We start from the raw sequence: 26,403 nt of genomic DNA on the forward strand, positions 1-26,403 counted from the left end.
AGCCGCGCCACGTTGCGTCATAGCCGCGGCAGGGGGTTCACGGCACGTTTCACCATCTTCCTGCCTCTCGCGTGCTGTTTTAAATGCAGAGCATTTCAGTAACTCACGATGTCACCCGCGTTGACGTCCGTAGGCGTCCGTAGTCGTAGTCCGCACCCCTCCCCCTACACTAAAAAAAATACTATCCGGCGCCTGGTTTCGATCCCTCGACCCTGCGGGCGGAACGCAATGTACATGGTGCTCTACCCACTGCGCCACAAAGCCGACACAGAATGGGAGGCTACGAACGCGCCTTATATCCTTGACTCATTAAAATTACTGCTGACGAGCGCTCTCTCGTCAGCAGTTGACAGAAGTGCAACAACCTTAACGTAACGCAAACTACTTAACGTCGTGCGCCCCCGGGAATGCTCTGCATTTGATCGTGCCCCTCGCGAGGGTGATGTTCCAAGCTCTCGCCTGCGCATATACATTTCTTGCGTAGCTGGAGCCCTTCTGCGACATTTTTTACGATACAGGCATCAGTGAGGCAAGCTCCAAATATGATGGAAAACCGCATGGAATTTGAGCGTCTGCTGTGACGCTGAGGGCGTTCATCCACTGCGTAGGCCTCGGCTAATGATTGCTACGGTTCCAAGACGTCCTGGGAGGCTTATCTTAGGCATTTTGCAGCCGACAACATGGCAGAAGCACAGTACGACGATTACTGAGATATCGAGAATGCGCATCCAACAATGACGTCGGATGTCAAGCATGTTGTTTTACAGAACCGAAACCGAAGCTTGTTTGGATGCTAACCTTGGACGTCGTCCAATCAAGGTGCATCTCCTCCTGTCGTCACGGCCTTTAGTTGGTGCGGCCACCGCAAACCGTGCACAGTAGATTTTCTTCTTTCGCGATTTATAAAATAATTACCGACTTATCAACAGGATAAACGATGAAAAGTGTGGTGCAAAACTGGGAGCTCGACAAATTTACTTCAGTGTCCCTTTAAATAGCGACGCCTTCAAAATACGTCACGAAGGAGATTGGCAAGGAATAAACAAGAATAACCAGATGCGAATCCCCCTGCAGTGTGAAGGTCAAGCGAAATCCGCAGGCTGTTCATTGTTTTGAAGCCGGCCGGCCCTCTTCTCGAAATAGGTTCCGCGCGAGATCTGTGACAGTATCACGTTTTCGCAACCACGTCCTGTGGGAAAGTTGAAAAACTAAAGCCGGAGACGTCGTGTTAAGGGGCGCCATTTTTTCTTTATTTTGGCGCGCACTCGTTACCTCCGCGTTTACTCGCGCCCTGTCTCCGCGTCGGCGAATTATTGAACGCCAGTTGTGCTGCGCTGAGTAGACACCACGGAGTAGTGGTAAGGATCCTCCGTAGAAGGCACGGTTTAATTCCGTAACAAAAATGTAATAAACAATGACGACTGCCAATAAAATAATTGGTTGGACCAAAAAGCAGTCAAGAAGAAAAAGAAAATGCAGGTGCGGTTTGTTCTGAGGCCATGCAAAGCCGCGCAGCTTAATATATAAGGAAAATGGGCAGCCTCCCGAACGCCCCCACGCCATTCAGTTAGACGCCTCCCAGAAACGGCACACGCTTTTGGGGGCCATCGGTGAGCCCTTGGAACACTTGAAGGCGTCCGCGAACTGTGGCATGTGCCTCAGCGGGACGTTACAGCGGAACTTGGCGGTGGACGTCGCTTCCAGGAGGTTCACTTGCGGCCCGCTCTTGTCGCACAGCTGGTAACAGAAGGCCACGAAGAAGAGCTGCTCCTCGTTCAGCCAATCCAGGCCCTGGAGCTGCTGTCCGGAGGCGCCAGAGACGAAGGCCCGGTAGGCCGGGAATAGGCCCATGAAATCGCGAAGGGCGGCCCACGTGTCCAGCTGGTCTTCAGTGGACGCGGCCATGGCTGTGCGGTAGGCGTCCTTGATACACTCCTGCGCATTGTGAGTCGAGGCAAGGCAGTCACACTCCTCAATCAACATCATCACGTGACGCGAGCTTCAAGCATTGCGGGCAGGGAACGGCACCCGAAGTGTCCTTTTAAAGCGACGCTTTATGCGGCTGTGCATTTAGATGTCAATTTTACGTGAGCGAACAAAAATGGCCGTTTACCTGCACACTTCACTGCACATATCGCCGATAGGCGATAGTCCTCTACCGCCCCTGCCACGTAAATGGCTTTCGTCTCTCCGCCGCCTACTCCTGGATCTCCTCTCCTCCCGTCTCAACCCTCACACGATAAACACGGAGGAAGTTAGCTCAAGTCGATTAATTTCCCTTGATTTCACTTGGGAATCTTTCGTCATTACTGCTGAACTTGGAATGTCGCCACGACGTGTAAAAGCTCGAGTGGGCGCCCTTTTTGTATTTTTCGGTGGAAACATGTCTTTCAACACCTTTCTTTATATGCTAACGCAATACTCAAGCAGACATGTTTTTTTAACTAAAAGTACACACCACTCATGCATTAATGTTACGCCGCAATATTGCCACGTAGCCAAGGACGCCCCAGATTTTCTTGAACAACAGTTTATTGTAACGAAGTTGTGCTCCTTTATGAACTCAAAAAATACGCAAGCGACGAACGAGCCCTCAACAAAATGACATGAAAGGGCGAGTGTCGGCGAATCGAATGCCGCTGTTTCCGCCGTGCGAGCATTTATCTTTCGAAGTGAATCCTTCGAAAAGCATGCAATCAGATCGGTGATCAAAGACGAACATTATATTCTCGGGACAACAGGCGATGCACTCTTAATATAAAATTTTGTTGCCTACGCGGCATACAAAAGAGACAGAAACGCGTGCCTCACTTTGAACTAGATAAAACAGCTTGGTTTGGCCAGACGCTAGGGTATTATAGCTCGGGCCATTACCATCCCCTTCCCCCTCCAGGAGTGGATCAACCCGATGCTACAATTAAAACGATTGTCAACACATCAAAAGCCCGTCATATTTCGTAGTAGGGCTTCAGGCGAACCACGTGGAAAAAGTTGGGGCTGCGCGCGTCGTGGTGAGGCAACCGTGTAGATAAGTCGACCAACACGTCGCTAAATTTCGTAGGGTCCGAAATACCATCGCAGGAGCTTCTTACTGAGTCCGCGTTGACAAATGGGTTTCCAAACACACAAGTTTTTATGTGTGATACTCGGCGTCTTGGTGTCGGATGTTATAGCGTCCGGCATCGACCAGCTACGGGTTTGTTGTACGAACTCAAGCAAGCTGACAAGCCTCATCCGCACGCTGTAGGTCTGCTTTACGTCGGTGTGGAAGTCGGTGTCTTCTACGTGCAGCCGCATGGCGTAGAACATCGTAGTCGGCCGTCTTCCATAAGCAAGATGTAGTTTCCTGCATAGCTGTGTTGCGCGCGAACGTGAGATAAGGGCTTCGCCTCCCGTGTTGTGTTCAACGTCATCATACGTTGATAGCATGTCCGGGATTGTCTTGTTCAAACGTTCCGTTAATTTGTTCGTTTGGGGGTGGTACGCTGTCGTTCTTCGGTGATCCGTGTTGCTGTAGCGTAAGATTCCTTACTCCGCGTTAAAGGTCGTTCCGCGGTTGTGATTAGGACTTCAGAGTCTCTATCATGCAGAACAACTTGGTGAATGAAGAACTCTTCGGCTTCTTGTGCAGGCCACTTCGTTAGAGCGACGGTCTCTGCGTAGTGCGTCATGTCGTCTGTCGCTACGACAATCCACTTGTTCTCAGAGCTCGTGACGGAAGGCACGGGCCCAGAAGGTCCATTCCGATCTTTTGGAAGGGCCTCCATTCGACGGCGATAAACTGCAGAATTCGGACAGGTCTCGTCGGCAGCGTTTCTCGTCTTGATTTCTTTCCAATAGTCCATGCTGTGTCGAGATGTCCGCGAGAACGGTCGTCGTGGCACGCTTCCGAAATTTCGCCACGAACGTCTACGGGGATGACAGAAATAAATTGTGTCGTATCGGAGTTGAAGTTTTAGGGGCGAAGCTCCTTAGCAGCTGGGGATTTTGGCATCTCCTGTCGTCGTCGTCCTAATCGTCGTCTCATGTAGCCACGGTACTGAAACATCGAGACACTCGTTTACGCTTCGTGCTGGAGCGCTTCCTAACGCGTTCGAAGAAAAACACCGGGACACTCGTTTACGCCTCGCGCTAGATAGCTTCGTGCTTCAAAAACGAGAGACGAGAATGGTACAGGAAAGGGTACGAGAATCGTACAGCAAAATGGTACGCAGTTCGGAAGAGATAGCGTTTCTCTAGTTTCCAGATGTCTGTATGTGGTCTCGAAATTTTGTTTCCGCCCTGCAAACCAATCCTGGCGGTATCTTCGCCGTACGCCCAATTCATTTTGTGAGGTAGCGGTTACCCAGGAGGGGCTGTCGAACGTGCTCATCATCCCGTGCGTCGTAGGCCTCAAACGGACGCTCAGCTGCGCCAAAACAGGCCCAAGACAACTGCCGCTGACGAAGACGACAAAGCCGCCGGATTGGGTTCCGCCGTCGCGCCCGCCGGGCTGAGCGTTCCCACGCGGGGAAGGCTGGTTAGCAGCGCCCATTCGCCGCGCCATCCACACTGTGCTTCGCGAGTGATGGACGTTAAGGTCCCATTGGAGAGAGCGAACTCGGCGCTCCTCCGTGGTAAAAAACTATGTTCGCCGCTAACCAAAACCACGTGACATTTGCCAGGGAGGTTAAAATTCGATTTGCAACAACATACTTTCTGCTTCCCTTCCGTGGCTAATCTGAACCGCGTGACATTTGCGCGGGAGGTTCAAACGTTATTTGCAACGACACGCTGGCCGGCGGCGGTGGCGCGCTGCGCGATAACGGCAGGGTAGCGCGCGCCGCCCAGCGTTCACTGGTCGCGCAATCACCTCCTGCGGCGCAGCAGATATGCGCCGGGATCTAGGAGAGTGCAGCTCGCACTGCGCCAAAATATCGTATTACAGAGTATTGTAATCGTCAGTGCATTTTGCTTGTTTTTATTATTAACTACGATAATCTTTCTCGTGCTACTTAAACCCGGAAATTTCAGTCTGTCTGTCTAACTGCTTCAACGTCCCTCGATGCAGCCGCTCGGCGAAAAGTTAAGTAACTCTTTCAACATCATTGAGCAAAAAGAAAACATTAGGCATATTTTAGGCAAAACATCAATGCGCAATGGGTGCTCGCAGCGTTCTTGTAATTGAGAATACGGGGCTGCTCGATAGCTGCGACAACAAATAAAATAATACGCCTTCAAAAAAGCACCACTAAAAGATTGCTGTAGTTTTTGGTCAAAACGTGCGCCCCCTGGGGGCGGCATTCCAAGAAGTCCAGGAGTAACAAAAAGTTTCAGTGGAGCAGTGGAACGCGGTAAAATTGAAATGTGCTGGGCGAACCTCCACCGTGTTGGTAGTGGGAGGAGCGCGATGGAAGCGTGAGAGGTGGACGGGAAAGAGAAGAACGTCATTTACGTGGCAGGCGGGGCAGAAGACTTTTGGACGACATTTTCTGCAAAGCAACCAGCGTTTATTTTTCTTTTGCTGTCGAGGATAATGCCCGCGTCCGTGTTTAAATTTGGAACTGTGTGGATCAGGTAAGCACGATGTCGGCGCTTATACGTGTTACGTCTTTCTGAGGTTGCCTCCTTTTGTACGCTACACCAAGCTATGTATTGAGCAAGTCTTCTGTTTGATAGAAGCCGTAAAAACTATGTTTTAGGTCGAAAAAAATGTTGCGGTTCCGCTACAGGCGCAAATGAAGCGAACAGAGCCCATAAATAGACGTATTTGAGAAATACTACGAAATTCCGTTATCTTAAGCTCACCTATAGACGTTGTGTTCTCCACCCCTCACTAAATGGCTACTAACCCACTGCACGCATCGAAATTGCAGTCTTGCCACGGTAGGATCTTCCCTCGTCTCAAGAGACCCTTGAATACAATGTTTGTACACAATGAAGCGTGGGCAAGTGTCGTAAGGACCGGAAGTGTCATGTCACCTAGGGCAACTAAACCACGAAACGTGGACGTTTACGTTTGACTCTCAGTGGCTGCTAGCTGCATATACGTCCGGTTGGAAGCGGGACTCACCAGTCGCTTGGTGGCCTCGTCGTGCACTTCCTCCTTCTGGAAGTAGAGCTGCAGCAGGCCCACGAACGCGCTGGACACGGCGGACCCGAGAGCCCCGTAGTTGATTCCGGGGAGGCCGTCGCAGCCGAAGAACGGGGTCATCAGCAGCGCTGCCGGAACCGAGAGTGAGTGCTCGTCCGAGCTGAACGCCACCTGGGTGCTGACCGGGTGGACCAGGGGCTCTTGCATATTCGGCTCGCCCAGCTGGCACGTCCTGACCGTGGACGCGGCAAGGGCCCAGGCCTCGACAGCGTTGTCGGCAGACACGTGCTCGGTGAAGTTCCTCAGACAGTCTGCGGGCGCCGGAAACCGGGCGCCGGAAACTGTCATTTCTTTTATAGTGTAGTGGCCTGGCTGCGGACTACGACAAGGCACGCCAACGCCGCGTGACATTCTGAGTTACTAAAGTGTAGTGGCCTGGCTGCGGACTACGACAAGGCACGCCAACGCCGCGTGACATTCTGAGTTACTAAAATGCTATGCATTTAAAAACAGACGAAGCAGTGGCGACATCCTGGAGAGGTCTCCATGGCCTCACAAAATGTCATCATTCTGCTATCGGTGACCGTCCAACAAAGCCATCCCTAGTAAACACGACTGGCGACAGTTTTGGGCCTCTTTTCCGCTGCGATACACTGATAACTATGCTTTTGTGCTGGCCTATATGACACGCTGTGGCCCGAAATTTTAAAGTTCCCTCCGTTTATGCCTTCTCTGTATTTAAAAAGTACGTTTTGGGTCTGGAATACATGTTCCAACAGACAAGGTGCCTGTGTGTAATTTGAAGAAAAAGGTTTTCACACCAGAGTGAACCTCCATTCTTTTGACGCGCTTTAGCAGGATAGAAAAATATCTGTGCCATGGGGAACTCAGTGTTCCATTTGTATACAAACAGAAACGATAGAGCACGTTTTTCTGCATTGTTGGGCTGCGGTATTTTTGTGGGATGTCCTCCAGAGGACCCTTCATAAAGATTTCCCGCTGAGCCCCTATGGCATATGCTATCTAGCGGTCGAAAACGAGGAGGGGGCGCCCTTGGACCTCGTTATGTTGGTGGCCTTGCATAGCATATGGCGCTCGCGCATGGCCTGGCTCCACGGTGATGTGGACGCCCGACCTACACGGCAATGTTTTCGTGAGTCTATATCCCAGTACGTAGAAGTCCAGAAGCGCAAGGCATACACTCCTGAGTGGCTGTCAAGGATAGAAGCCTTGACTATGCTTAGGGAATTTTAGAGAGACATCAGCCTTCATATAGGTTGGTGGCTTGCCGCTCGAGTTGCTCATGTGAATAAGTTTGTTTTGTGTTTCTGTGTTGTGTCGAAGACCGGCATTAAAGAAAAAAAAAGGGTCTGGAATACAGCTAAATCAGTTACGCAAGGCTGATTCTTTAAAACAGAGCAATGTTGTGTTTTTTTATTCATGGTTCCTTTAGTGCTTAGCATGTATAAAATTCAAATTTCAGCGGTTTTGCGGGCCGAAACTACGCGAGGCATATATGAGGCGCGCTGTCGTGGAGGGCTCCGAAAGAATTTCGACCCCTTGGGGATCATTAGTGGGCGTCGAAATCTCGACACACGGGCGTTTTCGCTTTTCGCCACCAGAAAAGCAGCCGCCGCGGCCGTGATCGAACCCATGTAGCTGCGACGGTCGAGGAAGGGATATTTCCTTTGGTGCCTTGATTTATAAAGCCTCCAAGATGTTGCAACAAGGGTGTCGTTGTAATACCCCACCCCCAATCCCCTTTCTTACGACAGTCTGCCTTTAATAAAGGTGTTTAACATTGGTGTCACCAATGTTAGATGGTGACGTCTCATTCAAGTGCCTTGCAAATGTTCTTGCTGTCGATACCTTCCTGATTGGTGCGCTCCTGGACACGCGGTGGTTAAGTGAATAGAAGGGTGCACCCGAACAAGTTTATTTATTCCGGCACACCAGATAGCGCCCACCCTGCTCACTGAGAGTCGAACCATGCAGCATCCCAAGCAGCAGAAATTGCCAATACCAAGCATGGCAAATCATCAGTGGCCAATGTGTCCGAGCTTGGCAATACCTCGGCCGCCATCATTGGCTGGCGCTTGGGAAAGGTGACAAGCCAACAATTGGCCAAGCTCTGGAAGGCCAATATTGGACAACGCTTGGCAAAGTATGTTGCCATGATATTGCCTATAGGTGGACCCCAGGCTATTTTCATGCACATTTTTGGCTTTGTGGCCAGTCCTTATGACCAATCCCTAATTTATGAGTTGCCTCGCGGCCCGATTTCTGCTTTGTACATGCCATTGTACAGGAAATTATTTAACGAGTGCGCATTATTTATTTATAGCGCACTCGTTAAATAATTTTTTTGTACAATGACATGTATAAAACAGAAATGGGACCGCGAGACACAATAAACGAACTGCATCAACTTTGCGAAGCAATTACGTGACTTGTCAAAAACAATTGAGCAACACAACACCCCGAGTCTCTCTCTGTAGTTTTTTTATTATGCATATCAAATTTACAAGAAATCTGGCTTAACAGTAAAAATAATACGAACACAAACACGAAAGCAAGCACACAAAATAGTAGAGAAAAAAAATTTAAAAAGCGCTGTTCATGAAACGCGAACCGATTATGCTTCGTTTAACTGCTTGAGATGCCTATAAAACAGAAGCATTCAGGTAAATGAAAACAGGACCATTATCCCCGGTAATTCTCCGACCTGCCAAGATCACGATACGTTGTTCAACAGCACTATTGTAGAATAGCCCAGCTTGGAAAGCTTGTCTCGGCTGGATCCGCCACTTGTCCACGGGAAACACCTTTACGTCGTAGCGCCTACAATAAGTAAAAAAAAAAAAAAAGTTCACTACAATGCTAAATGCACGCTGCTTACTAAATACAGCACTTTGTACCAGCCTTACCACATGTCCGTGTCAAAATATGTCCGTGCCTAAAGGCCTAGCTTGTTAACACTCGCTATGAAACATAAAACGTACTGCACTATTCATTTCTCAATACTGCGTTCTACGGTAGCAGTTACTTGGCTCGTTCTTGAGAAAACAGTCCGCAATTTCACCGAAAATGGGCTTCACTCTTGTTTCAGTCACGCAAGGTAATTAAAAAAGTCCAATACACAAAGCAACACGGCAGCGGTTCCGCGAAATTTTGTTGTGGCTACTGTGCCCCATAAACATTTAATCACGACTGAAATGTCGTGCCGTCAACGGTTTATTAGCGTAAGTTTTGTTCGCTAACAACGCGGGACCCAGAGACTACAAGGCAATGCACTACACAATGAGTTCGGAACGACGAACGTTCAGGGTTTTTTTTTTTTTTTTTTTTGCAAGGCATCCATGCCAACTTGGAGGTTGAATACAAACCTCGTGACCTTTGAATGCGTTATATTTTGAGGGGTAACAAAACAAAGCCACAAATAAAGTATTAAACTGGGGTTACGGTGTTGCTGTCGCCGTCGCTCACATCTGTCTCGTCAGACGCGCCAGATGCGAACGGAACCGACGGAGAGGCCCAGCGGCAGTGTAATTACTTTGTCGCTCGACAATATCTTTACTTTGCTCAAGAAAATAATGAAACGGAAGCTTGATTTATAGCTAGAGTTTAAGTAAGTCAACTTAGAACATCCGCAACTTTTATACTGCACACGGGTCTTGCTTCAACAAATGCTGAACGTCGTGAACCTGCAGTGGGAGCACGGCCGCTTGTTCGGAAAACACAAAGCCGGAAGAAGGATAGCTAGAACTGCCGTCACACAAATGGAAGTACACGTATGTGACCGCTTCTTTCTTCGCAAGAACCAACAACACTCACGGGCGCCAGTTGTTATAAACGACAGCTGAAGTTTTAGCGGGAACGAGCGCGAGATCTCCCGCACCGCGCAAGGAAAAATAAAATGGTGGCTTACGTTTTCAGCGGCGGCCACAGCAGGCAAACGATGTTATTCCACCAGTCAGGTATACTTCACAGAGCCACCGACACCAAAACGCACCTCACAGACACGTACAGGAGTACTACCGCAGTTTCAATGCCACAAAAGAGACGGAGCCGTTGGTGCAACGCGTCCGTCCACCGGCCCCGCCGCTGGTTCAAAGAACGCGCAAAGGCACAACGCTGAAGTAGTTCGACGGTCACCGTTGCGTTAGGACACACAAATGACCCATTCCTACTGAACGTTTAACACTCTCTCTCACGCTGTTTTGAATAAGCTGCACTTTAGTTTAAGTACGCTTTGTTTCGTGGCACCGTGCTGTGGCTCTTTAGGTAACTACTTTTTGCTGCGTTGTGGCCTGTTCACTGCGCTCTAACCGTCGTTATCCGTTGGGGGACCGCCGCGGGCAACGACCGCAGTGCTGCCCTCGAGTGGTGCTGCTTGCGCGCCAAGTGCGCATGTACACACGCAAAATAACGCACACGAGTGCTCTACAGTGAGACTTCATGCAGCGGTATGCAACAACAGGTAAGGCTGTCGGCATTTACACCTGCCAATACTTTTTATTTAAATGTGATACTTGACACAAGCTTGAAAATGATTTGGAACTACTTTTTTGTTGTGCACTGCGCGTGAAAACAAATTCAAAAACACGCAAACTTCAGTAATATTTTGAGTGAACTTGAGTGGTCATTCAACTAACAAGAAAATGCCAAGACGTGCGTAAAGGCACTCATAAATACCTGCGTCACATATAGGCTACTATTCTTCATAAAATTTTATGATCAAAAATTACGTCTGTATGAGCGCGCTGTCCAGTGTGATTTTTTGCGCACCGGCCAATGCGTGTCCTCAAGGCCGGTCGTATAGCGCTCGTTGTCCACGAATGGCTTTTGCGTACAGGCCGGCGTCTGGCCAAGCTATCGGAAGCGAAAGGGAAGCCAAGGGGCGTCCAATGATTGGCTATCGGCCAATGCTGCTTGGGATACTGCTTAAATTCCTTTTCGTCATCCCGCTTTATCCTAATGCTTGCTCCGACTCGAAGCCAACGCAAGAGGCGTGACCACCGGCCACGCAACAAGAGTCGTAAAAGCGTTCTAACAAGCGTTCTAACAAGCCCATCCGCATCAAGAGAATGACGTCTACACTCGTGGCTACTACGCCTAATCGCCCAGTCGCGCACCGGGCTCGTTGGACGCCGGGTAGCCAATGAGCTGGACGTTATCGTCAAGCTGCTGCCGGATGCGCAGCTTCTGGCCGGCCGTCAGCCAGCTGGTGGCGTCGACGAAGAAGAGCAACGAGCGCATGATGGCCTTGGACATGGCGGCCGCCTCGCGCGTCACGCGCCCTTTCGGCGGCACCACGGTCTCCAGGTAGCGCCGCGTGAGGCTGTAGTGCGTCAGCCGCTCCAGCAGGGGGAAGCAGTAGTAGTGCCGCAGGGACTCGGGCTGCACCAGCGACGCGTCGGCCATGGGAGCCGCCCGGCGCAGAATCGTCCAACTTACGTACCTGCAACAACGCCAGTACAAAGAGCCAGGCGGAAGGATCGCTGCTGCACGTCCCCCCACCCCCCCCCCCCCCCCCCGCCCCAAGATCTAGCATGTGTGACCATTGCGTGCACTTAGTTGCCCGAAAACTGGAGAGGTATCAGAGCGAATCTGATGCACCCTATGTTGCCGCAGTTTTTCGAATGCCTTTGTAAGTTGCGCTTAGCCTAAACATCGGTGAAGACATTACGTAGCACGCCTGGACCGAACGAATAAAATCTGGAAGCATACAGAGAATTGTCTATGCACAGCATTCGTACGCCGCTTGCCTACACTGTTAGGCGCTTTAGGGATTTGGTATGAGTACGCAGATACGGGGAGTTATTTCATTATTTGCGTGTTATATTTCTTTTTGCCAAATATGTAAATTTACACATTTATAGCGATTGTACTTAGCCAATTATCTATTTTACCGCTGACGCAAGACGTAGTGCAGGGTTGGTCGTTATCCTTAATTTTTATTCGTTTTCGTATTTCGCATGCCTAGAAAGTCCATGTCTCTCTACTCATTAATATTACGGGGAGGCATTCGTTGTCCCCTTGTATTCAGCAAAGGCAGGGGAGCAATCCCGACGTACGCGCGTGCCGGCGGGATTGCTTGCGTGTGTGTTGCAAAATCTTTATAGTCTTGTCGTATTTAGATGTTCAGCTGTGGTAACTGTATAGTTTACGACCTGGTGTATGACCATGGGTATGTGGTGGCGCATACAGAGGAGAGTTGGTAAAAAAGGTTTGAATTGACATTAAAAAAACTGCGAAAATTAAGCTTTCCCTGTTTGTAAATAAATATTGATTATCAATTCTGCTTGATACTTTGCAAAACGAGCAGAGATTGTTCACTGTGTGGCTGAACCGTTACAGAAACGGAGGGATATTACAGCTTGCCGTAAGCGGGATAATGAGTATTATAGTGTTGCACGTTTCAGTCGTTGTGTGAGAGCAGCAGAACCATTTCTGTACTCCTAAATGATCCTCATGACGGACGCGTACGAGTTTAGTTCAGTCCACTTGCGTCATCGTGTTAACGGCGGAAATGTGCCATGTGGATTCCAGCGCGATTTGATACGCAACAATATACAAGAAATACTCGCTATAACGAAATTCGTTTTGTTCCTCAAAAATGATCCTCGGACACAACCGAACTTATGTGCGCTGGCCCCGCATGCTTTCTTCGCTCAGATAACCTCATCCAAGAGGGTTCATTGCCAGAGTAAAGATTTCCTCATGAAATCAAATAGTGCCACACGTGTTTTTTTTTCCATTCTTTGCTCGTTTGCAAAAGATCTGAGGTTACAGACGGCACAGAGTGCTCACCTGTTAAGCTGTAACGTGCTGAACTTGGTGAATATCTCATCGAGAAGCTTTATGACGTCGTCGGACGCCACTATTAGGCAGTCATCTTCTTCAAACTGCACAGCCAAGGCCTTGCCGAGGTAAAGGAACACGTCGGCCACCGACACCTTGCCGGCAAAGGGTCCACCGTGCCTTAGCACGAATGCTTTTCTCCTGGGCAACCACTGCAGGCCACGGATCGAAGTCGTCACAAACGAGTCCACGTTGACGATGTCCTCAACGATTGCCTCTGAAATATTCTTCCCTGTGGCAATGGCCAGCGCTTTTCTGACGTACTCGATGCTGGAAGACAGCTTCTCGATGTAGGGTGCATACGAATGGAAGTCGATCTTCTCGAAGACGAACACGTTCTTTCCACGGCAGGAGCCGGGGTGGCCTCGACGAACGTGGAAGAGCGTATCGACGCCGTAGCGAACGTTGAAGTGCACTACCTGTCTCAGCGGATGTTCGCCCGGGTCTTCGCCGAAGGTCACTCCCTCCATTCGCAGAATTTCTCTCAGCGCTTCTACGTCCCAACGCGGCGTTATGCAGGCTTTGTACAGCGCCAACGCCTTCGCTTCCGAGGCGTTCGAGGCCAGGGCGTGCGGCAGAACACTAAGCACATTGCGCATGAGGCCGATGATCCTTTTTCGGTGTTCCGACTTGACGCTCAACTCCTGGGGCCGTGCGAGAATCCAGCGCTTGCAGACGAAGTTGTAGAAGTCCGAGCAGGGATAATCGTCGTATGAGATGGAGCTCTGAAACATGCTGGAAAACTGCTGGCAGCTGGTAGAGTCGCAGAAATTGGACGGTGCAAAGGAATTCGTCAAGCCACCCCCGTCGGCCAGCACACGTGTGGTCCTCTCTTCTTCCGCCTGGACCAGGGCACCGGCCTTGTTTCGGTAGGACACCTCGAGCACGTGCCACAGGCCGTACATGACGATCGACAGGACCGCGCCGGCAATCAGCGACAGTATCATGCCCCGCTTGACCCTGCCATGCGAGAAGTGAGGCTGAAATTTATAATTTGCAGCAGGCGCGCGATTAGTATGTATAATCGCCGTCAGTTCGACTTAGTCAACTTCTTGGTTTGAGAGCTCGTAGCGCAGTTATCAAGGTGCAGGTCGCACTAACTTGGCGCAGGCGATGAAGTGATTTGAAGCTCACTGCAAGAGCATTGAAGGCATTTGCAGATGTCAGCCGTCTCCGAAGCGTCGGATATTTCTCGCGCCGACAATTCTCGCGCCGAGTGCCCAGAGCACGATGCACTTGAAACCACAACCGGCTCCCAGTTTTCTCAGTTAATTGAACGTCTTTTTTTAAATTCTCAAACCCCACCTTCTTCCGCTCAATATGAGCCACGACCAAGCTGATACAGACAACAAGGGCCATGCAGACAATATGCAAGTTTGGTTCATTCAAACGATTGCCTCGTTAGAAAAACACTGGCGCAACTTTTAAAACAACCTTCACTCAAACCAGCTATATAATGCGAAAAAAGCGAATACCCATGCGACCCACTATAGCTCATTTCCCGCAGTAGAACCATTGACGTATTTGGGGAGCTGTGCGATTGGCTGCGGCCGCCAAAATCCAACGAAAACTAAGCAGGGGTTATCAGCTTGCAGAACAAGATTTTCTCGCTTAAATTTATATGCATATTCTTTTTACAGCAATACGAACGGTTATGGTAAGCTATAAAAGTTGCAAACGCAGACGTAAACATACTGTGCGCTTTATGCCGTATGTGCGTACTGTGTATACTATGCCGGTGGTAGCTCACAGCTGTCCAGCGCATTGAGCTTACACTGGACAAGGCGCATAGGCGACATAGTAATCTGTGACGCTGTCGAGCATACCTAATGTTTCACGAAACGAGTACTGTCAACTGTAACAAAATTTTTCCAGCCACAAATCTGGTCGAAGACAAGCGAGGGTGGGCCGCGGTTCCGAGCGGTATGGTGGCGCCACCTATACTCGGGGACAACTTAAGACCGACAACAGTACTTTCTCCTGCGCCTCATCACTGCAGTAGTTGCTCCGCAGCCGGCAGTCTATAGTTGCTTCGCGCACCGCAAAACGTACCTTACTGCGGGCATTTTGAATCCGACGCGAGTCTTTTTCGTGATTTCTCGCACTTATTCTGCTTTTAAATTCCTGCCGCGACTCTAAAAAGACTACATAGTTGTGAAAGAGAAGACGATGTTACGCATTAAGCGCAATCTCGTTTCAAAATGCGCGTTGACATCCCCTTTGACATCGGGTTCGTCGCTTCGACGGAGTGCTACAGATATTGTCGTTGTTAAGTTGTTCCCGAGTATAGGAAGACTGCCAGCAAATAAGGCGTTCCACAGTTTGCCGCAGCTTTAGTCCGCATACTGTACTTCCCTGGGTACGACATCGCAGAAGTCACAAAATACACGATTCAGCTGGAGAGTAATGACTCATAAGTAAGGCTGGAATTGTTTAATTTCGCGGTGAATCGTTCGGTGCCAGGAAAGCGCCGGGGGCTTTAATAACACCGAACCTTTCGAATAAAACTTGTATTTTGCCTGCACGGCCCCTTGAACTAGTCGGGGAAATGTTATTTATAGATGCCCAATTATTCTCTCTCTCTTGCACGTAAGTAAGCATTCTTTCGACTTCTCCCATTAGTAGGTGCGTATGTACATTGTAAATCGTGTATTAGAAGAGCTTGGAGCTTGTAACAGGAATTTTACAGTCATTACTCGCGTTTCTTGGCGTCTTGACGCCGTGTCCAACGACTCCCTACTTCATTGACAATTGTTGGACCTCCTTCCTCTTAGCTGTAGCAGACAATGCGGCACCATCATCAGTCTCATCAGCACCGACGGAGCGGTGACATGCCCTCGCGCTGCAGCCACGCCAGGAGCCATGAAGAGAAAACACAAGTTTGGTTCATTCAAAAGATTGTCTCGTTAGAATCATACTGACACCACTTTTAACGTAAACTTCGCTCAAATAAGCTACATAATTAGGAAAAACGGGAATGGTCATGCGACCCACCAGCTCATTTCCCGCAACAGAACCTATGACGTCACATGAGCTAAGCTCTGCGATTGGCGGAGGCTGACAGAAGCAGACGCAAATTAGCTAGAACTTACAAACTAGACGAACGAGCGATTTGCGCTTAAATTTAGGGCACATTCTTTACAAAGCAATAAGAATGATGGGACAAACAGTGGAAGTTACGAAAGCACATGTAAACATAGAAGTACTGATGCGTTCTGCTGTTCGTACTGCGCACAGCATGCTTGGTTTAGCTGCACAGCACTACGGGGCTTGGGGTTGTCTCAGACGACACTGGCCGATTGACGCAAGCAACGGTGTCTTACGTGACCCCATTTGTCGAGCGAGCACTGTTTCAGGGAACGAATATTTTCTCCCAGAACAAAAACAAGCCAGGTTTAAATGCGGGCAAAAACAAACCAAACGCTTGCCACGGTATGGTGGCGCCATCTAGGTTACGGAACGTAAAGAAACGCGGGAACAAACCAACACCGATGTACAGGGTGGAGACAACCTTTGGACGGTCCCGTGCCGCCGCAATGGGGCCAACGGGCTCAACGCGTTATTCTTTTCGTTTCCCACGAGACCTAGCAACGCGAAACAGACAATATGATTCAAACTTCTTCAGTAAACCGCGTTGCGGCGATAATTTTAGCGCGGTTTTGACACAATGACTTGCTTCGGCGGCGAGCGAGCAACCGAAAATGGCGGCGCCAGCGTATACGTGTCTCTACCCTGTACGGCGGATGCGTGAATGAAGGCACTCTAGGCTGCAGAGCGGTCGGTTCCTGTGATGTCATTTGGGACTACGAAAACGCACGATTGAGCGGGAAAATCAAAATTTTAACCTATATTGTTTAATTTCTCAGTGAATAAAGCACCGTTTGTATCCGGACAAGCGCTGGGGGCACTATAAAACACGAAATCTTTCGAATAAAACCAACTTGCATTTTCTCTTCAGGGCTCCTTTAAAGCCCTCATTCTAACCTGACGTGTAGTTTTCCCCCTCCCACGACGGCTTTGTAGCCGGAGAATATCGAGGTTCATCACAGTTATATGCAAGACATCGAGCGTTTGGAAAATTTAAACAGTGTTTATAAGCACGATATTTAGAAACAAATTTACGAGCCTCTAAAAATGGCGTGTACAAGATTAATAAATCCACTGACTGCCATAAACAATTGAGTTTCCAATGTACAAGACACTGCTTTATGGGCCCTTCGTTTGGCCACTAGTAGAGCACCTAAAGTTACGGAATGACAAAGGCTGCGTCTAATCTTACGGCAGCCCTGAGAATTACCTCCGGAAAATTGTCACAGCAGTTTTCATAAAAGCTAGCTGGCCTAAAATTTGCTAAATAATATTACGTTCCAACGTAACGAAACACAACATACCCTCAACGAACCTAGCGTAACCTAACCGAACACGTCATAACCTACTCAAATCCAGCCCAACTGCAACAAACCTAATCTAACCCAGCCCAACGACATCCTTCATACATCTCAACCCATACTAAACGTAATTGAATCCATTCTAGAAGTCTGCGTCGATCTCTTGATATAGTTAAAACCATAGTAATAAAAAAGTATTAACAAAATCACGATGACCCAAAAAATCTGAAACTAAAAAAAATCATAGCAATGGCGAACTGGAACCTGAGCCTTCTCGTTTAAAACCAGTATTATACCACACGCCACAGGGGGAGCGCTGTGACACGGCTTTTTAGGGAATATTTATCGCATAGAATCTCCGCATAGCGGGCTCAGCCAATGAGAGGCGACTGCCGTTAGAAATTTCTGACGGGAATTCTGACGGTTGCCGGGATAATAGACACTACCAATGAAAAAACTGCAGCGGTGCGATAGTTTCACCCTTAAACGAAGTCAACATTGCACTTCCCGCCGTAGTGCATGCGGGCTGTATTTTTTTTTTTTTTTTTGCGCGCCCGCGGTATTTGGGCACACCACACATGCTCATGGTGCTGCCCAGTTTTCATACCCAGAAAAACTTACATATCATGCCATAAAAACTGCAGCGCTGACAAAATTTACGTCATTTCTGGACGATGCAGGGTTGGGCGGTATCGGACATGGTATAATGTATTACGTAGGACCGAGTTGACGTGGGTCGAGAAACATAAGCCAACTCGCTTCATTTGTTTCTCAACCAAAGCCACTGCTTGGGTTGAGAAACAAATGAAGCGTAGGGAAGGAGACGCGAATGTGCCTGCATGCTTGGTGATCGTAGTTCGGTGCACTCAACCAAGCAACTCATGCGAAGAAACGAGCTGAAGCAAATGCGTATCGTCATTGCAACCGAAACCAGTTTATCAGGTACTACTTTTGTGCAGTAACACAGAGCAGCTGCCCCCCTCCCTCATCTTTCTGTAGCTTTCCCCGAATCGCCACATACCTTATTTATACCAGAACGTACCGCACAGTCTCTGGCGAGAATTCGTGCACAATTGATGTTATGAGAGAGAGAGAGATGACACCCTGACCTCCTCGCTCCTGGGTTCATCTGATTCCTCCCCAGCGAGTTGGCTGATGACGGTGTGCCCAAGGCGCTGCAGGGACCAGCGGCGGTGAGCCGTGTCCAGGACTTGTTGGCCGCCTCCACTGGAATCGTTGGGAGTTCCAGGCTTCGAGCGACTGTCGCCGACCCGTGCATCCATCTTCCCTTCGCCTGCTTCTTCTTCTTCCTCCTCCTCGCCGCCAAATGCGCACGTGTACCGAGCAATTGGATGCCCCTATTGATAAGCATACGATGATATCAAGAGAACGAAGGGAAAAAGAACTGCAATTGCTAACAAAAAGAGCACACAGAATTGACAAAGAGGGGAAAAATTGGTGCAGCTCGCACTAGGGGCGCATGGCTGGAGAGACAGCAAAGCTGGGGGTCGAGCTAGCTTCTCCTCACACTGACACCGGCAGCCAGGAGAGATGGAGCAGCCGGGCCCCAGCAGGGCAAAGCCATTTTAGACGGCACTGCAAACCAAAGACCATTAAATTAAGTACAGTGTTTTATTCAGTAGCAGTCGTCGTCATCCCTTTCGGCGTCGTCTTCCGACGGCGCAGCCGCGAAGGGCAAATCCTCTTGTAGCGCGTCCTCGCCTGGGTGGACCTCCACTCCTTCGTCAGCCGGTCCGGTGGCCGTCTCTACGTGTGGGCTGTGAAAGGATGGCTTCACAGATTTGTCGTCATCGTCTTCGGCGCGGTGGACCCACGGCGCACCGCGGTCGCTGCACGACGACGACGACGACGAAGGCGGGACCTCCTCATGTAACGCGCAGCCCACACGCAAGCCTGCAGGACGGGGCGGTCGTTGCGATGCACGCGCTCGGTGCACTCGGTATCTTTTTTTACAGGAAGGCGAGCTTCGGTTCGGTGCGGCTCGGTGCGGCCGTCGGTTCGGGGCACGCGGTCACGTGCGCTCGGGGTTTTCTGTTTCCGCCGGACAGATTTGTGTCAGCCCGGACAGCTCGGCTGTTAAAATAAATGCTCTTCGGGTGGACATGCGATTGGCGCATGTCCACTTGAATATCTGTTACAAAGGAGGATCAGTTATGTCTGGAAGGAAAGACGGGGGGAGGACTGACGCCGTAAGCGAATGATCCGAAGATGAGAATGATCCGGATACTGTCGAAGTTCCCGTGCCCGTACTAAGCCAGGTGATGGACGCCGTCGACCTTCTGAGGCGGTTTACTGAGGCACACGACGGTGTCGAGGACGCTTTAACTTCACTGGCCAGCTGCGAGGAGTGTGTGCTCACGCTGCTCAGGGCCGCGCAGGCGAAAATCACAAGCTTTTTCTCGAGGCAATAAATTTGTCGTTCTCCTGATTTTATGAAGTTCCCGATTTAACGAAATTTTTTTAGGGTGCCGGTGACTTCGTTAAATTGAGGTTCATCTGTGGTATGACTCCAGCATCCCCTCCGACATCTCCCCCTCACGCATCGAGTATAACCGCCCGGACTGTCCCATTCCTGCCACCAGTGCCCACCTCGTCCTCCTGTGCCCTCAACACCCTGCTCCTGTCTATTCCTCAACCGCGAGAAGTTGGAATGCAGCTCGGACCGGCAAAAGCAGCGCAGTATCATCGCGCGATAAATACGATCAGCGGCAGCACGCGATACTGAGGAGGCCATGCACCGTTTTTTTTTTAATACAATAATCTTTTCTGGGCTACGTAATCCTGAAACTTTTGGTCTGCTTTTTAAAGAAAGTTTATTGTACTTTACACACAAAACCTTACACTACAAACACAGGAAAGCAATGCAAAATGCCTACATGTACAGGGGACTTTATATTCCGGACCACGCGAGAGCGTCGCAAAAGCCGCCGATTCCCCCTCTGCAGGCCCGGCGCCTGCTCGCCTGCTGTCGAGACCGGCGCGGCGCGCATGCGCGTCCTTTTTTTACTCCCACGCAGGCAGATTTTCTCGCTTCCTGCCGCGGTGTTGTGATGGTCACTGAGGCACCGCAGAGCGTCGCCTTTAGCATTCCCTTCATCCACATGCACAGAGTTTCTTAGTAAGTATACTGGAGAGGAAACTGCGCATGGGGATCCACGTCGTCGTGGGGAGTTATGGGGAGACCTCCGCTTTTGACTTGGGCCTGGCATGACAATTGGATTATTAACCGGTTTTTGGTATTTGCTTTTTTCACTATGCATTAACACGCCTACGAGCTACGAGGAAGCCGAAATCCTCCCTGTTCTGTGGTAGCCGTGTTCGGTGAAACAGCAGGCAGTGCGTGATGGTACCTGAGGTTGGTCATGCCTCATTCGAAGGACGCATGACTGAGCGGATAATATGCCTCCGCGCGAATTTCGCAGCTGACGAAAAAAAATAAACAAAACGTACTTCAACGAAGACAAGATACGACAGACACGGGCTCCTGCGGCCGTCCATATCTTGTATTCTCCCTTGACTGCTTAGCGCCACGTTTACTTTTTTCTTCAAGTATGAACCAACTCGGTCAGCAGCAAGTTTTGTTAAACTGTAGCTGATAATCGGTTCACCGGTTCGCCACGAAGGCGACGTTTTCACAGGAATGCTCAAAAACATTTCCAAGCTCGTCAAACAAATTATTATTAGAAATAATGGTAAACTTAATAAAAGAATAGTCTCTAATAAGTTTCCCACAAAATATTAACATTGTTAACTCCCAGCTTGGTCTGCACATTAGTAAGCACAACCATCCCGGCAAAAATACGCTTTACTTCCTTTTTCCTTAGTTTCAAAACACCCTATTTCATTTTCCACTTACATAATTGCACACTATTCTTCGCGTTTTTGTAGGACTTTGTTTACATGTGCGGTCCCGGGAACGTTTCATTCCAAGCCAATGATGAATCTAGGGCGAGCGCATGGTGTAATGGCGGCCCATGACGACACAGACGGCCTTGATGTGAGCCACATATACGCTAGCGCCAGATTCCGTTCTAGTGTACACTGTAAACAAATTTCTCTAGTTTATGGAACAACCCGGAGGTAATGTATTGCCGACCACTTTCCGTGATTTCGAAAACGGGCAGTCTGTAACACGGACTATGTGACCCTATTACAGAACTTCCGTCCAAGCTAAAATGTAAGGCGTCCGTTTTCTGCTAACAGAGACTCTGTAACCTAAAATTTTACGGAATGCACCCGTTCTGTCCAAACAACGATTCCGTTACTAAAATGTAAGGTGTTTGATCTCGGGTAAGGACACCGTAACCGGTATGTATAAATCGTGGTTGCGCAGCGGCTTGAGTGACCAGGCGTTGAAAACATACAGGCGTTCCATGCGAGCCCAGTATATTTGATCATGCACGTTCACCATATGTATGCACGCACGCAAAGCCTGTAGCTCTGTCTGCAAAACTTTTTGACACGTGTTGAGTTGAACACAAATACATACAATTTATTTTTTACAAACTGAACCGTCTGCCTTGTTCCGTGGCATCACCTAAAAAAAGAGAAACGAAAAAACACAAGACCAATTAGCCACTCCAGACAAATTTAAATTTAAGACTAAATTTATTAGTAAACCTTTCTCTCCGCCATAAATAGAAAAAAAAGGGAACGATGGAAAAAATCTGCAGTGTAGTAGACAGCTTGACAAGGCCGCAGTCCCCTTTCTACTCAACAGCAGTGTCGTGAGAAAGCAAACGCAGTTATAACAAAGACAACATGAAAAAACAATAAATACCTTCCAGTTATACATTTCTTTTCATCACATGTAATTCCCTTATCTTCAATGGCTGCACACAACTAAGCAAACAAGAAAGTGACAAAACGACAGAAAAAAGGCTAACCACACATTTTGCTACACATGGCACGTAGTTGATGCTTCGGACATGTTTACACATCGAAATCAGCACACTCAAAAGTATTCGAATGAGAAGCCAGCGTATTCAGTAACCCCTGTTTTCCAGTATTCAAACGAGCCGTAAAGGTCACCCATGGTTCTTTATTCCTTGAAAGGTAGTTTTTTTTTTGTCGAAACTGAGCCAAATTACGCATATGGTTTATATTATTGTTTCTAATTTAAATGGGGCATGAAGGTAGAATGCAAGTTCTGGTTCGTCTGAATGCCCCGTTAGAATAACAGTGACTTAACACAAACTTCACTCACATAAGCTTCACATAAACTTCACTCACATAAGTAGGAAAAAAGAATGGTTATGCAACCCACTAGCTCATTTCCCGCACTAGAACCTATAACGTATTATGGGCAGCTGTGTGATTGGCTGAGGCCGCAAAAAGCAAACACAAGTTAGGCCAGGCTTATAAACTTGCAGAATGAGCTTATTAGAATTAAATTAAATGCATAATATTTTTATAGCAGTAAGAGTGGTGGGGCTCAACAATGGAAGCTACAAAACTGCGCTGTCCACCCTCGCTCTGTTTCTGAGTGGATTTGTACCTGCTTTATTTTTGTTGCGGTTAACAGAATCGTTTCGCCAAACATTGGCTATGCTCGATAAACAGGGTCATGTAAGACAATGTCGCTTATGCCAACTGGTAAGTGTCATGTGAGACACCCCCACAAGCGCCGGACTGCGCTCTGCAGCTGTATAAAGCACAAGGCGCGTAGTACGCACTGGTGCTTCTAGTACATGTAAACATAAATGCACCAGTCGGCACTGCATGTACTATGCTGGTTATAGCTGCACAACATTGTCTTACATGACCCTGTTTGCCGCACCTACCCAATGTTTCACGAAACAATTACATTTTGCTGTAACAAAAATAAACCAAGTGCAAACCTGGTCAGAAACCGAGCGAGTGCAGACAGTGGTCCCGAGTGGTATTGCGGTGCAACCTACGAGGACTGGAATTAAATTAGGCTTTCTACTGTACACTGCAGCCTTAGTCAGCCTGCTAGTGTTCGTTAAAGACTTGCCCTGGATACATAATCTCAGACGTCACAAAACACACGATTCAGCAGGAGAATCAAAATTTGGTCTTAAAGGGGCCGTGAAGAGAAACTACATTTGTCCTTGCTTAATTTTGTCTGCTTGAACGACCCATTAAAAACCAATTCCAAATATTTTCACAAATCAAATCTTCTGGAATTTTGGAGACATCTTTGAAATGCTCGTTTTGAGGCGCACCGCAAGCGAACATGCGCGCATTGTCGGTCGGCAGCGCAACCAGCAGTGACGTCACAGTGAGAAGTTAAACAATCTTTATATTGTTCTGTACAAGTGCAAACCCAATGTTTTGAAAATATTGCATCCTTTATTCATTGTCATTAACAGTTTTCTATCGACATGACCGGTGTCATGACCGCTTCAGTTGTCTGGCAACCATTGTGGCATAACTCAGATCTACTGGCTGTTTGAACGATTTGTAGCCTGTTTCCCTGCTATAGTTTATGTCTTGCCGAATTCTCTTTGGAAGCATACCTTTTTTGTGTCACATGGCACAAAACCGTTCAAGCAAACAAAAAGTGCCCCACGTGCGATTTCAACTTGCGGCCGTTGGACCAGCCCAACGTTACGGCCAGCCTGCATTGAAGTCGGCAGCTTTACTTATTACTACACTACCGATGCGAAAAGCGCACATGGCAGAAAATTGCGGCATAAAAGCTGCTTCGCATTTGTAACCGAGCACTCCGAGCCAGAGGTTTCATAATCAACTGCTGCTTGGTAAATAACCATCCAAAGGCAGTCTGTCCCCGTCTTATAAGCATACTGTGACTACGATGGTGCAGCATATACCATCGTGCACAATGCTTCAACTATGAGCTTGTTTTTAACAAACTCATTCTATTTGTAACGCAACAAAGCTTGACTTTGGGCTAGTTGGGTATGCATGACACCTTGAAAAACAGCGCAAAAACACACGGACGTAGAGAGGTTACACAGACAGAGAGGTTACACAGAGGTTACACAGTCTGTGTAACCTCTCTACGTCCGTGTGTTTTTGCGCTGTTTTTCAAGGTGTCATTCTATTTGATTTCTCGACTTGGTGTAACCAGTTTCTGGCAGCCCGCCTGGCTGCAGAGCCAGAGTGAAAAAGTTGTCGGTGCGTCTTAAGGTTTGTTTAACAAATATTCGGTCTATCTAGAAGACACCTTAAATACAGCACCCATGGTCATAGTGTGCACGGTGCTGGAAGTGAGGTGCTGTGAATCTATTTGGCCCGACCTCCTCTCCAGTGGCGCTTTAACTTCATGCTCTGTAAAATGTGTTACCCGTACTTGGTTCTAAAATCAAAGGCTCCTCAACTAGCAACGTCAACAAGGGCCACAAAATTGTGTTACACTTTTTTTTTATGCCTACCATGTGCACAAGAAAGCTTGTAATATTAGTAAGGCTAAATTAATAAGGCTAGACAGCTCAATGCGAACAGAAAAAAACGCATTGACATGAGCAGATAAGGCAGATAGCCCTGAAGGGGTTGAATGTGCACAGTCGGAGCTAGCACCCAACACAGCATTTCTTGCATGGTATAACCTTTAAGCATTACGGGCATGACTAGGATGCGAAATGTAGTTTTACGTAATAATGAGAACTGTTAAATTTTAGTCATACCAGCAACATCATATGTTTACGTAATATGCTTCCCCGTTTTGATGAATTCACTGCTTGAGCCTGTTGGTTCGTTGCTGCAGAATGCTATAACACCAAACACAACAAAAAATAAACGAAATGACCGACTAGCTAAAGAACAGGGGTGAATTGCCTTTTTGTAACCACCACGTCAAGCCCTTTTGCTCGATTAAAATTTTGTTTAAAGTTATTGAAAGTTGATTTATCTTGTGTATAAATGGTTTGGCCAGACGCTTACCAAAATAGAGGCACAAATCACTATTTCTCCAACATTGAATTGTGCTCTGCTTGTTTTTTTTTTGTTTTTTGTTTTTTGTCCGCAGCTTCTGAAATTCTGAGATTTGTGAACACCAACAGGGCAGACACTGTCTTTTCAAAGTTCTAAAGTGCTGATAACATCACGTCTTTGTACAAAACCGATTGCAGACCTTTCATTTAGGCACAGATAAACACATGCTTATCCTGTCTTACTAAAATTGTCTTATAGTGCCATAAAAGAATATGGCTTAGTATCAGAAACGGACGTATGTCAATGGACAATAAATAAGACCCAGAATGCTTGTCTTCTGTAAGCACTTCTGCGAACCTTCAAGAGCTATACACTGAAAATTCATTTAAATTGTAATATTTAGCCTGACAAATAGCTTACAAACTTTGAAAAAGTACAAATTTAAGAATGGCTGCCAAAAGAAGCACCCCATAAAAGAAGTAAAATACCTGCCGTCAGCTGGATTCACTGGTCCGCAACCTTTGCACCAACTCCGTCAGCTTCGATTGCACGCTAGTGCACATCCTTTCGCTGCCTGTTGACTTGCTACCCGTGGCGGGTTGACGTTGAACAGCCACCTGGAAAAGAGTGCAGGCACGATTGATTTTCTTCATGCTGCTTAAATTGATGCTGTATTGTATTCTATACAATGTGTGCACTGGGCACTCAGCCACACAGTGGAACCGATTTTATTTGTGTGGTTGGAGAGGTGCGCGAGCAGTGCCGTCGATAAAGCGCCGTCGTTTCGCGCTAGCTTGGTATCATCCCTAAGCGTCAGTTTCCTTATTTCTTTCATTGCTTCAAACGACCATGCTGGAGTTACAAAAATTTTTCTACCAAAGCTTTTGACAATACTGTACGTGGTAGTGGCATGTGCAATGAGCCGCTCATGTTACCATCTCACCAAGGCCTGCTGTGCGCTTCTTATGGAGTGTGAGGAGGTTGGGGAGCTCTAGCAACAGTATTCTGATGCATTGAACGCGTGATCATAGTCAAACTTGGTTTCAAACGAAGTTAAGTGATTATGCAAACGGTCTGGGTTGGAGTTCTTGTGAGGTGTGTATGCATTGTAATTAAATGCGGCGGCGACAATTCGCACACTTGAGGTGACGAAGATTACGTCGATCGTTTCCATGTGTTTTTTTTTTCTCCGATGCA

At 48.1% G+C, this 26,403-nt stretch overlaps 1 protein-coding gene across 1 annotated transcript in view; it reads right to left on the minus strand.

Moving 5' to 3' along the window:
• Nucleotides 1-1,445: 1,445 nt before the first annotated feature.
• The window catches only part of LOC144175723 (endothelin-converting enzyme 1-like), a 36,957-nt gene continuing 11,999 nt past the window's right edge, over nt 1,446-26,403 (minus strand). The window contains exons 2-7 of the mRNA XM_077704756.1: nt 19,048-19,239; nt 18,435-18,552; nt 12,887-13,897; nt 11,209-11,534; nt 6,053-6,384; nt 1,446-1,935 (exon numbers count right to left, since the gene is read on the minus strand). Of these exons, the coding sequence (XP_077560882.1) occupies nt 1,564-1,935; nt 6,053-6,384; nt 11,209-11,534; nt 12,887-13,897; nt 18,435-18,552; nt 19,048-19,239 (2,351 nt within the window). The 3' untranslated portion in view covers nt 1,446-1,563. The remainder of the gene's footprint in view (nt 1,936-6,052; nt 6,385-11,208; nt 11,535-12,886; nt 13,898-18,434; nt 18,553-19,047; nt 19,240-26,403) is intronic.

The sequence above is a fragment of the Haemaphysalis longicornis genome, unplaced genomic scaffold (genome assembly GCF_048455015.1).
Source record: "Haemaphysalis longicornis isolate Haplotype H1 unplaced genomic scaffold, Haemaphysalis longicornis Haplotype H1 scaffold_3, whole genome shotgun sequence".
NCBI lineage: Eukaryota > Metazoa > Arthropoda > Arachnida > Ixodida > Ixodidae > Haemaphysalis > Haemaphysalis longicornis.